Source organism: Melanotaenia boesemani, chromosome 13 (genome assembly GCF_017639745.1).
Source record: "Melanotaenia boesemani isolate fMelBoe1 chromosome 13, fMelBoe1.pri, whole genome shotgun sequence".
Lineage (NCBI taxonomy): Eukaryota > Metazoa > Chordata > Actinopteri > Atheriniformes > Melanotaeniidae > Melanotaenia > Melanotaenia boesemani.
The window spans coordinates 18,814,702-18,827,652 of record NC_055694.1 but is presented as its reverse complement, the minus strand read 5'-3'; the positions used below and the strand labels follow the sequence as shown (position 1 = coordinate 18,827,652).

Below are 12,951 nucleotides of genomic sequence, written 5' to 3'. Positions count from 1 at the left end.
TAAATATTCTGACATTGTGTTTGTTTCTATATCATGTTGTGACTGCTACCATTTTCAGTTACTTTACCCCTTTTTAGAGAAATAATGTTTTATGCCAATAAAGTTGTTTAAAAATACTTAATGGACAGAAAAGGGCTATAGTTACTCCATGCCTACTGCTGTCTGTGTATGATGTGTGCCTCATAAGTTAGCAATTTGTCACTGGTATGGTGTGTAAAGCTTGAGAATGTGAAACTATGATTGCAGATGTTTCCATGTGTGTTTATGTATAGCTGCATGCAGGCCCATTGTACATATTTGTGGGCTCAGTGTAGGTTTGTGTGTAGGTTGAAGAAGAGCCGTGGGTCTTTGTAGTGTACCTGCATGCAGTGGTAATGGGTGCTTTTTCCATTGAGGTGACAGCCATGGTAGTAGACACTGCAGTCGTCCAGAGGGCTGAAGCGCATGAAGCCATGCTGCAGGGAGTTGTCCCTCTTCTTGTGCATGTTGTAGTGCCTGATTACATCCTGCTTACTGGTAAACCTCTGCAAAAGGGGAGGAGGAAAATGTACGGCAACAGGTTGGTGTTTATTTAAACCAGTGACAGAATCAGCAACAAGTCACTTTATCTCTGTAGAAGCAGCAGCTGCAACATGCAGGAGCCAGTTGGCAGTTGGGGAGGGATGTACACACTGCAATGGAGAGGGCCAGGATGTCTTTAAAGATGAAGCGTTCTATGGTTATTGATTTACTCTGCATATCTCAAAGTTGTGTCCTTTCCAAAAGCAGCACTGAAGGCTCTGGGACAGTGAGCGCAGGAGAAGCCTCCACATGGAACATGAAATATTCTCCCAAACACCACTTGTCTCGATTTTTTTTTCTTTTCTTTCTTTTTTCTCCTTCCAACAAAACATATTTTTTTAAATTAAGATGAATCAATTGACATGCAAGATCACAGTTCTCATGTTTTTGACTCTGAAAAAAAAATAATGTTCCATGCAGATGGTTTCTCAGACATGCACAGGGGAAAACAGCAGACAGCAGAAACAAACAAACAAACAAACAAGTCAACCAAAAAAACATTTTCCCTTTTAATTTGCTGAGATATGATTCCGTTTTTAATTAAAGCAATAATGCTCGCGTTTGGTGCAGGTTTCGCCAGTAATAATGAGTGAATATGCTAAGAGTCTGTAAAATGACAAATAAATAAATAAATAAATAATCCCTCCCACACCCAAGAGTCAGGAAGGGGAAACAGAAAAAAGTTGCTCCACAGAGACCTGAAGCAACCAAATCTGCTGTAATTGGGTTTAAGCTGATGTTACAGAAACTGAAACAGGAGAAGCTTAAATCAATGAGACAGTTCTGTCTTCAATCCATATGTATCTGCAGTTGAGGGAAAAACATCAGAAAGAGCTATTCTAAAAAGCAACTAATTGCTGTACAAAGTAGGGTAATTGCTTTGTGTCATGTGTTCCACTTGTGCACAAGTAAAAAGCTAAGATCTCACAGAGCTGTTCATTCCCTCGCTCTTGGACTGTTTCCCACTGTATATTTCTGAGATGTCTGACTCCTGTAGGAGCACACACTTCATTATGGTTTTTAATCTGACTGATGAATGCTTCATCACTTCTTGATTTTTTTTTTCTTCTGAAAAAAATCCAGATCTCAGTTCTGCATTTTGAGCTTTCTGATGGGTGTGTAACGATGGATGAGGACCGGAAGATAGTTGAACTGCGGTCATGGTAAATTCGATCCATCAAGCTGTCCAAAATAGGCCATGGAGAGAGCTGACTGGGAAAAAGATCTCATTTTCAGTTGAGTGGTGATGAAGGTTGGGAGCCACTTGCTACATTTATTTTAGGATTCCCACTAGTGTGGCAAGATGCACACTCTCCCTCATGTACAAGTCCATGAAAGGAGAATGTTAGGACTCAGCCAATCGCTCGCAGGCTGGCAGTGGGATAATATTCCAGGAGTGTGTGTCATGTAACATTTCTGAGTTATAACTCTGAAAAGGGTTGCTCATCATAACCTGCCTGTTATGTATTTATTTTTTGTTTGTCTGTGTGTGTTTTTTTAAATCTTTTTTCCACTGTATTGATATCTTAAGAGTTGACTTCCAAAGCATTTATCTGTGTTTCTATGCAACGCAGAAGCAACAGAGCAATGTGGACCTGAGCGTGGAAATTACCATGATAGCCTGAACTAACACTCTAAATAATGACATGGGATGATTTTCCTTTGTATTCCTCCAAAAACATGTCTCATCACACTGTGAAGTGGGAGTCCAGCATAAAATGAACGCTTATATCTGTGATGCTTTTCACCATATAAACAATATTCATCTCTTGATCGAGAGCAGACACGAGATTACAGCTAAAGATGATTTAATTCAGAAAATTGTTAAGAAAGAAATAAGTCAAATAGTTAGATCTTTAACAAATCTACTTTTGTTTGTCTAAGTCTCTCAGGCCATATGTTACAGTAAACGCAACGTCTGTATTATGATCTGCTTTGTGTTTTTCTTCCTTCCGTTGCTGTATATGACGTCTCACAGGACCAGGGCAAGATTAATAATGCGAAAGTGGATTAAAGGCAGGTCCCTTACAGTGACAGCATCTTAACAAGAAAGCAAAACAAACAAACAAAAACAAACGATAGGTAAAAGGACCCATATTTCAGCTTTTATTAAAAAATAAAAATAAGGCAAAGTGTCAAAAATCAGCTGTGCCTGAAATAAGAACAGATGTTTATTGTAATCTAAATATTGTTTTGTACACATAAGACCCACATATTTTTTCTGTGTGAACTTTGACTGGGTGTGACAACTAATCAAAGGATGAGGCATTACAGCATCATATTCCCTGTATATTATCCTAAGAAATCACCCTAAAAACCTCACCCATCATTCTTATAAAAAACAATGCACTTCATAAACTTGGAGGTGTTAACCAAGGAAGGTGGGCCTAGAGATTAGGTGGCAATCTAGATGGATTCTAAAAGTGCATTTCGATTGTGCTTAGAAAAATTGACAAAGTACTCACGCTGACCTGGTAGTTACAGTCAGTGTCCATGCAGTGATAATGCTCTCTGTACTGGTAGGCACAGTGCACATGACCGCAGTGTTGACTTCCAGAAAATCTGAAAACCAAATTACAGGACGCATTTTAGCAACCACACAGAGCATTGAATAAAAAAACCTGGCAACACATCACAGAGGGAAGGAATAGATCACTGGGATTAAAAATCTGATTAAGAGGCAGCTCACTAAGATGTGACTGAAAAAATGATCAGCAGCAAATCAAGACCAGTTAGTGAAGAAATCATTTGAATGACCTGAAATATAACAAATAAAACGACGAAGGAGTCCTCCAAGGTGCTGTGCTCATCTCACCTCATGTCACCTTCAATGTAACACAGCTCACACTTTCAAAGTGACTGCTGCTTTCCACACTCTTGCAACAATTTACCCGTCTGTCACACCAATTTCAACCAAATTATCTTCATTTATTTCCAAAGCAGCCATGAGAGAAACTTATTAAGCTAAAACCCTTTCTCTTCACATTTACACACAGCCACTAAATCATTAGGAACCCTCTGACTTCTTTATTTCTCATTACTGTGAAACTCTTTGTCAAATCAATGCACAGATCTCTCAGGTTAACCAGAGTTTTGCTTTTTTTTGAGGTATAGGGCCAAGTATTGTAATCTTTCACAATATGAACTGGAGTCCAGAAACCAGATTTAGTCTGGTGATAGTTCAAAAAATGAGAAGGCAGCTACTTGCTTCCGTACAGCCACTTTTATGGTAGTGATTATAAGCCTGACGATGATGACTGTTAAAATCCTCCAATTACCAGTGAAAACACACAAACAAACATTTGCACTGCTGCTGCCAAGGACTCCATCTGCTACAGTGCATAGGAGAGGGAGAAACGGGGGCTAAGTAATATTTTTTCCATCTCTCTTTCTGTTTTTTCATGTTAGGATTATCCCAGAGCTGCATTTACAGATCACTTTGCCGAGTTCATTAAGTTAATTGAATGGTATACCCACCACTGTTTTTAAGTTGACTGTGAGTGTGTGTGTGTGTCTTTGTAAGTCTGGAAAGAAGTGATGGAGATGGAAAGAGTTTTGGGAAGGTCTGATGACTCTTTTAGAGAAGTCAAACCAGAAGTTGAGCTACCATAAAGTCAACATATGTTCCTACTATTAATGTTTTTTATACTGTTCTTTCTTTCATGTACACATTCACAATGATTAACACACAAAGCCCCCCCCCCCCCCCCCCCCCCCCCCCCCCCCCTTTCCTAATAACCCCCTGAGTCTATGGCCCACCCCTCTGCTCATTGCCCAGCTGTATCACTTTGCCTCTGGACAATTCCCACTTGCCGCGTCAGGGGGCCTAATGGGCCTCTGCTATTCAGCAGCAGATTAAATATTAATATTGCCACGATACAGAGATTGCAGCGCATCTCCAGTTACAATAGAGATACACAGATCAAAGTGCTGAGGCAATGGTGGGTGCATGAAAGCATTTAAAGAGTGAAAACTGCTGCTAAACACTACTAAGGCACCTCTTTAAAACACCTAACTCTTCATGTTTTAAAAAAAAAATCTACTTTCTTCTCTTTTTTTGGGAAGATTGGATAAAAACACATTAACAAAGCTGTTTTTTCATCTTATTGTGCACTCATTAGCACTGAGTCTAAATAGGACCCTCCCCCCACCTCTATCTCCTCTCTCGCTGCTACATTTGCCCTTTTTATGAGCCCTCCTTTTCCATTTTTTCCCTCCCTCCTCTTCTTTCCTTTCTCTCTTTTTTCCAACCCCAACACGGAAATTGAAACTGTATCTGGGCTTATCTGCAACCTCCCCGTGCATCAACTGCCGAGATGTTTAGACAAATTTTATGCATTATGCAGCGCAAATATCAAAACAGTTCTTGGCAGTGCCAGCAGAAGCCTCATTAAAAATTCCTTAATTAAATCTTCTTGCAAAATGTAATCAGTCCAAGGAAGGGGTTTTGTGTGTGTGTATGTGAATGTGTGTGTAGAAGAGGATGTGTGCATGTGTGCTTCTGTCAGTGCCAAGGCTTTGATTTGTGCCCTTCATGTTATGGCTTGGAGAAGTAATCATTAACGCCAAAGCCACTTTGGCTTTTCAAATGCTGTTTTTCTTTCTTTTTAAACAGAATAAACAAACAAGTGATAATCACCTTTCTAGTGTCGGCTCAAGATGAATCAAGAATGGGAGAGATTGTTCTGTGTCCACTGAAACATAAGATACCTTCTATCCTCTGATGCCTTTGTTTGTTAATGTGAATGACTGACTTTTTAGATCAACCAATTTCTCTTGTGTGTAGATGGCTGAACTCAAGAGGAACCGATCTCATGTCCTCTTTGAGTCAGTTGTGGCTAAAAGTTGTACATGTTTTAGTGCTACACACAACGAGCATTTATTTATCCAGTCAAAGTGAACTATCATCAAACCCTTTCTCTTTCATTACCCCTTGTACTTCCTCTTCATTTTGGTATATAAAGTGGAGTCTTTTCTTAATGAATTTTCTGCCCACAGAACATTCTCATACTAGTTTACAATGTAGTTACATCACTGAATAAAGCGCACCATAAGTGGATTAAAAAAAAAAAAGTTTGAGTCTATTTCTATTGGTGCAGCACATTGCATACCTGGCAATATATTTCTGGTAGAGGTTGATGTCGTCACTGGCAGGTTTATCTGGTGGCAGACCATTCCTAATACAACAGCAAACACAGAGGAGACAGGATTAATGGTGAGGCAGAACTGCCAGTTGTTAATAAGAAAAAACTGACACAATATTTACTTACAAGCCGTTCCCAAACTTTAGACTATCAATATACATTTTCCTGTGGCATAACAGCGTTTTCATGTGCCATATGAATTAAGGATGGAAGGCACACACTTTGATGCATGGCCTCCCTAACAATCAAAGGCAAAATGCAGGAGCAAAATTACATCAATCTTTTATGGGGGTATTTTGGTGGGTGCTCATATGCAAAACTTGATAATGGGGATGTGGGAAAAAAAAGCTCTGAAAAGGTCTTTTCTAATAATCTCTAGAAGGGTTGTCTCTAATGTTGATTGGAACCAGTTCAAACAAAGATGTAAGACAACCTCAGATCCATATGGATCAGGCTGATAGACTTAGTGCAAATTTCAGCTCAAACTAATTAATTTGAAGGCAGGAAATAAAGAGGAATTTATCACATTACAGATGCAGACTGTGGAAGGGTGTTTGCCTTCTGTCACCTGTGTTATGATCCCTTCGTGAAGCTGGCAGCACTGCTGCCTACAGAATAAGTCATAATACAGAACTGGTTCTGTTTGCTCCCTCTCAGCAAGTGGCATTTAGCTCATGTGAGCAGCTCCACACAGGGGATGACCTGAGGTTAATCTGGCCCAGAGGGGAGGATGCACTACCACACATTCTCCCCAGCACCCCATCTCCTCCCTGTGTACAAGTACCAGACTGGGTCAGTTAGCCAAGAGTGTAGCTTCACAGAGCTCCAACCTGACAAAGGCCAAAGCCTGAGGGAAAGGGGCCTGAGGGCTCTTAAACAGTGTCTTTGATAGGTCTTGTCTAAATAGAGACAAGGTCAAAACCAATCAAAAAGGCTCAGGGAGCTCTCTCCTACTGGTAATGCACAGAGCTGTAGGTTAGCTCCCCGAACCCCTCGTTTGCTTCCTTTAAAGTGCACTCGTCAGGCAGTGTTGAGTCGGGCCCAGCGACTCGCCGGGAGGTTAGTCATGGCTCCAAAGTAATTAAAGGGAGAGTTGTTACACCCTAGCCAAACGAAAGAAGTCAGTCACTTTGCGATGACTGTGCTAAATCAGTCTCTGCGGAGTGCTATAGCAAGTAAACACTTCATGCGCCTTCGCAACTCATCATGTCGTGGATCTATTGGGCGCTATGCGCTATTTCACACTACATTCCTGATGGTTTCTATGAGGGTAGGAATTACCTGGGCACTATCCTAACTGACTCAGAGAAGCAGTTAAGTGTTTGTGAACTTCAAATTAGGTCCAAGGGGTTCCACTAAGAGACTATCAGTATGAAGAAGATACAGATGTGAGTTTGAAATGTTTCAGTCCACTAGGGAGCTTCGAGTTATAATGTCAGTCAGAGGTCATTTGACTTCTTTAACTGATTATAACAAAGTAATATATTTATTACTTTAATAAAATAGAAGAAAAAAACAGCTTAATTCTTTCTTAATTCTTTCTATCTCTTGTCCTCTTGTCCAAGTTAACTCTTTAAGAAGGTCATCTTAGATTTTATTGAGATACCTCAAAACCTAGTAAACAACTCTTAAATATGAAGCATTAGGTGAGAGGATTGTGGAAGAGCATGTTATTTGGGACAGATGGTGCCACAATGTTCCATTATGCAGTGATAAACTTTTTTGCTCAAGTAAAACGCAATGCTGTTGCTTAATTTCATGATAAACCACAAGTCTGTTTATTTCAGGCACACCCATTTTAGCTTCACTTAATTACTGCTGTGCATTTATCCCTTTAATTACTTTATCTACAACCAAAAATGCCAAGTTTAAAACATCTAAAAGATGTAAAAATTAATATTATCAAGAGCTGAATGACATGCTTGATAATTTGCATAAAGGGCTTTGTGGTATCAGATAATCACACTTACTTAACGGAGGACACTGTGCCTGTGGTGATGGAGTCAGTCTTGGAAAAGCTGGATTTTATGTAATCAGCAGCATTGAAACTTATGTGTCCTGCCTGGTCCACTGTGAGCCCTGGGGCGATGCTGGCCCCAGCCGCAGCAACAGTGGGGACACCAGGAGCTCCAGTGTTCCCTTGCGTCGTGACAAGAACATTGGGCATCAGCGGTGCTTCAGGGTTTCCTGGTATTAGCTTCTGGATTGATCTGATGTCATACTTCGAAGGGCGGCCCACTTTGCCTGTCTTAAAGGCGATGGCACCACCCATGTCAGGGTTGCCCTCACCGGGTTTGAAGAGGTGCAGAAACTTGACGTTCTCCAGGTCGTACTTAGAGGGTCGCTTGTAAGTGTTACCGTTCTGCTGCTGTAAACTCTCACCCATCTTCAGCTTCTGAATATAGAAGTCATATTTGGAGGGTCGGGAGGCTATGTTTTGCATGTGAGAAGGATTGGAGGGCTGAGAATTACCCAACTGAGGTGCCACCGGTTGTTTGTGGTCCATGCTGGAGGGGTAGATTGGTGCCTCAGCCCCGGTTAGGCGTCCAGAGATCTGGAGCATGGTAGCACTCTTTTCTTGGGTCAGTTTTGAGTTGAGGTCGTCCGGTTTGGGTGGGGAAGCATGCATGGGCCAAGGTGGGGTCTCGCCAGCTTTCAGCTTGCGAATGTACTCTTCGTACTTGGAGAGGTGGGCACGCCGTGAGACCTCGCTGCTGAGGGATGACGTGTCTGAGGTAGCGGCTTTGAGCTTCTCAATGCTGATCTTCTTGGTCAGCTCATCCCTCACCTGCTGGTCATCATAACCAAACATTCCTAGAAACTCGTTCATGGTGTTGGCTGCATAGTCTCGCAGTGCAGATGCTTCTCCTGCACAAAGGAAAACAGGAAGAATGCCATTTGTATAGGTCTTCAAAATCCTTTTACCACATTGTATATTACATTACTTTAATGCCATCATGATGTTAAACTATATTTAAATTAAAACTGTAAAGTGAACTGACATTTCCGTAAATATGAAACTACACAATGGTAATGTAAGACAACAACCTGATTTTAATACACTAAAGTATCCATCTTTCAAAGCAAAATATACTAAGAAATACCTGAAATAGTTATCCCAATGATATCAGAACGATAGCAAATGTGACAACAGAAAAAGTGCTTGTGCACCGCAAGCTACAACATCTGTAATTGTCTGTGTATTTATGTGTCTACAAACAAGCAGTCTGATGTTCTTCCTGTTTTGGTTGCAAAGTCGATGAGTCCTGCAGAATTTGCAGGTGACTGTACAAAAGACGACACTGGATAAACAGTGTTTTTCTGTTTTCTGTGTTGATCATGTTATATTTCATCAAAATGAATTGGAAAATAAATATTAAATATTGGTGTTTTATTAAATGATGCAAAATCTTGAAATCTCAGCTGAATGAAGAAATATTTTTTAAATAAATATATAGATAGTAAAAGTGAAACTCTGGAAAAGAGGAAAAATCTGTGTATTCAGCTTTTTATAAATGAAGAAATGGTATCAGCATATTTAATTGCACATTTTTACATGATGAATGGTGCTTAATGCTATTTCATGTCAAAAATTTTAAGTGCTTTCTACAGAGAAATTATAGCATGTTAAGTGCATTCGTTTGATTAATTAAAAAAAAAAAACATTATTATTATGTCACCTTCAAAAGTTAAAAAGAACAAATTCTTCCTCTTTTTTTTTACACATTTATGAACTGAGACATCACTTTCATTTTAAGAGTTCATTAAATTGGACAACTTCCCCAAGGACATAAGTGAAACACAGTCAATGTATAGTTTAATTGCATTTTGTGAAGATTAATTCTGCCCCATTAAGTTTGATCCAGGTTAGCACAAGTGGCCAGAGAGTGGAGGAAAGAATGATTTGGCCTGAGAGCTGTGAAAAGACCGAGCTCTGTGTAGAGCTTAGATGAGGAGGAAATGGTGCAGAGAAAAGGTGAGTAAAGCAGAAGAAACAAAAGAGTAAAAGAAATAACTGGCACTGGTGATGCAGCCTTTCAGCAAACATTTGTGTTTACAGGTCTAACTCATTTCCAAAGCTCTCCTGTTGTGTCACTTTGCCTATTAGGCAGGAACCCAGAACACAGATATGCTAGTAATGCACTGGAGGATCATGTCAAATCTTTGCCTGCTTAACTCAGCTTTGGCACAGTCACAGGGAAGAAGTCCAAAGTCTTTTTTAAAAATTTGTTTTATCGCTGTTTTCATCACCAGAGTACACATCAGGTGGCAAGGAGGTAATACCATCTACCGTCCAAGGTAATTAATACACAAATATTTCTTCTCTTGTCTCATATTTCTCAGTTATTGCTAAATCAGTCTCCGGGCGCTGCTCTTCACATCTCCTGTGCAGCATGTAAAATAATCCCCAAATTTCCATTCACCATGTTGGGGTTGTTCCCCTGCTCTGTGGCTCAGTATGAAAGAGTATCTGGTGGATCGAAGAGGCATGAAAAATTTAATAGAAACAGATCACGTATTTGAGAGGAAATACCAACATGTTTGCAGCAGATCAGTTTGTTAAATCTGTCGTGTTTTCAAATGTACCAAAACCACAAAGTGACACTGTATATATACGGGGATTTACAGCAAAGTGCAAAATCTTAATTCTTATATTTAAGATTTTATTGTAACACAACACTGTTCATTTAAAATGGACAAATATTTGATTTAATTAGATCTAAAATTCAATCCTTTGTTGAATTTTATTGCTTTTGTATTAATGAGCATGTCATGTTACAGCAATAAATAACTCCTCAGTTAGGGTAGCCCTGCTTATAACTGTATGATTAAAAATGGAAATAAACTGTACAGACTAAATTCTACATTAAACAAATATGGAAAAAAAATATCAAGTGTACAAATAATTTATTTCTAATTCTAGTATGTTTCAAATAAAAATATAAAATATCTCTAACAGGGGTGTGCATGACTAATCTATTAGATCAAACAATGAACAAAGTCAGCTGTTTTTGAAATGTTTAAAACATTTCAAATTAAAACGTTTAAAACGTTTTTTTTTTTGGACAAAAGTTATGTCTCAATGAACAGAAACATGGAGTTGTTTGCAGCACTGTGTTGAAAGAGCAGCATGGCCCCTTTAAGATTGAGCTACAACGCATCAGCTGGTCTGACACATAGTGCAAGTCTGAGTTGGAGGGGAGACGTCGGAGTACAGTTAGCTGTGGGAAACTTCCTGTTTAGCGGTGAATGTGTTTGCATCAAGCTTTAGCAAGAAACACCAAACAGCTCTTCTAGTTACAGCAGAGTGCCATGTCTGCTTTACCACTGCTGGGTAAAGGGAAGGGGGTTCACCCTGAAGCTGGCGTCAGCTTCATTACAGGAGTAATCACCTCCCCTCAGCCTCCCGAGCTCGGTTTGGATGCGGGAGCAGGAAAGTTTAACAGCTGTGAGAAAGCAACGGACCAGAGCAGCAGTTACGAAACCATCACATAAAAGCTGCACTTAAGGAAAAAAAAAAAAAAGACCAGAAGGAAAGACAAGGAAAATAACTGGTTGTATTGTAGCTGAACACACCTGTGGATGCGGTGTTTAGTTCACCTGGCATAGCACCTGCCCCTTAAACTCAGCCAGCCCAGGTTTAATCCCGATGTGTCCCTGACCCACTTTCTTATCAACCTGCTGTACAATAAAGGACACTAGAGCCTACACAATGTTAAACATATATCAAACAATTAAAAAAACAAACAAACAAACACTCATTTATGGAACACACATATTTGGAGATAAGTATTTTCGGTGACATCATGACTAATCGATTTTGATTGGCCCAAACAGTGGACTTCAAAATTCACCTTCTCTCTAATCATGAATGCAAATATTGACTGTTTCTGTAATATAGGAGCCAAATTTAAGAAAACTATTTAAAATTATTGTAAAGAGTTAAATCGACTCTCTCATTAGTGCACCACGTCTCTTTTTTATATTTGCTTGGGGTATTATCACCATCACCTCTGAGAAATTAGCCCGGCCATGTGACACACTATCAATGAAAGGCAAATGACTAGACTTGAAGGGATTATGACTGGGCCTGGCAGGAGATAACCTTTCTAAAACGCCATGTAAATGAGTTTTCTACTCAACCGGTATCTGTCTACCTTTTAATGATGTGGCATGACACCAGGTGGGAAACTATGCATGGTGTATGGGATAAAATGTGCCTTAGCCCCACTACCTCTGTTACCATGCATCCCTACAGAATAAAGAATAAGTGAAAAATAAATGAGTAAAAAAATATCACTCTTTTTCTTCTGCCCTTATCCTTTTTTCCCCTAACACATCTGACATTTCTATCTGCACTTTCTCTGGTGACACTGGAAAAATCTACAAACAAGTGGTTCTTAATCTTGACACTTCAGGCAAGCAAAATCCAACACACGACACGGACCTGCCTTGTCTACATTTGAGGCAATTAGGACACATTTTTCCTCCCGATATGATAACAGATGGGCATTATATCTTCATTTGCTGACCAAACATGGCCATCAATGTGGCACCGCTACACTTGTCTCAGCACTAAGAGGCAGAGGTGTTGCTGACGATAAAGATGCAAGCTAGTGCCTAAATATGGACTAATCTAGAGTCTGAATACCTTCTAAAGAGTCTCAGTATGGATGCACAAATACATAATAAAAACCATTTGATTTTAATAAACTAACCCTAACACCCATCAATAAAACTTCTGAATAGTGGGATCCTGTCATGAGGTACAATGATTTAAACAGAGTTTTAAAAAGCTATTTATGTTCATATCAGTGAATTAGTTTGAGTGTGTTCTGTTCAAATGGACAGTGCTAAGCTAATAAAGAGCTGCTATGAATAAATGACATTATGTGCATTTGTTTGATGTAATTTGTCGCACAAAAAGTGCAGCGCTTCAAACTTCCTCGCTGTTTGCTTAGTTAATTAACAGGCAGTAAATAGAGGGAGCTTTGAAATAGCTTGAAATGAACAATAACCTTTTAGGGTGAACCCAGAATTGCAAATGGAAGTCATGGTCAAGCCTGTTTGATCCACTGCAATGAACATCTCTGTCATTGCTTTCATACTTTTTGTTCATTGTTTTTTTTTCATTGACTGGCTTATGAGGGCTCTAATGCGACATCTAAATTATCTAGGAAAAGTATTCTGGGGTTTTGCACTGATAGGAAATCCGCACGATGCCTCAATGTGAGGAGTTAAATGT

General features: G+C 39.6%; 1 protein-coding gene across 5 annotated transcripts in view; it reads right to left on the bottom strand.

Annotated features, from left to right (window-relative positions):
* casz1 (castor zinc finger 1) overlaps positions 1-12,951 on the bottom strand; it is a 73,854-nt gene that overhangs the window by 18,285 nt on the left and 42,618 nt on the right. For 3 of the 5 annotated variants that reach the window (XM_042003474.1, XM_042003476.1, XM_042003473.1), the window contains exons 3-6: positions 7,676-8,573; positions 5,673-5,738; positions 3,027-3,123; positions 360-524 (exon numbers count right to left, since the gene is read on the bottom strand). In XM_042003474.1, the coding sequence (XP_041859408.1) occupies positions 360-524; positions 3,027-3,123; positions 5,673-5,738; positions 7,676-8,573 (1,226 nt within the window). The remainder of the gene's footprint in view (positions 1-359; positions 525-3,026; positions 3,124-5,672; positions 5,739-7,675; positions 8,574-12,951) is intronic. The other 2 variants (XM_042003475.1, XM_042003477.1) reach the window with 1 other exon arrangement.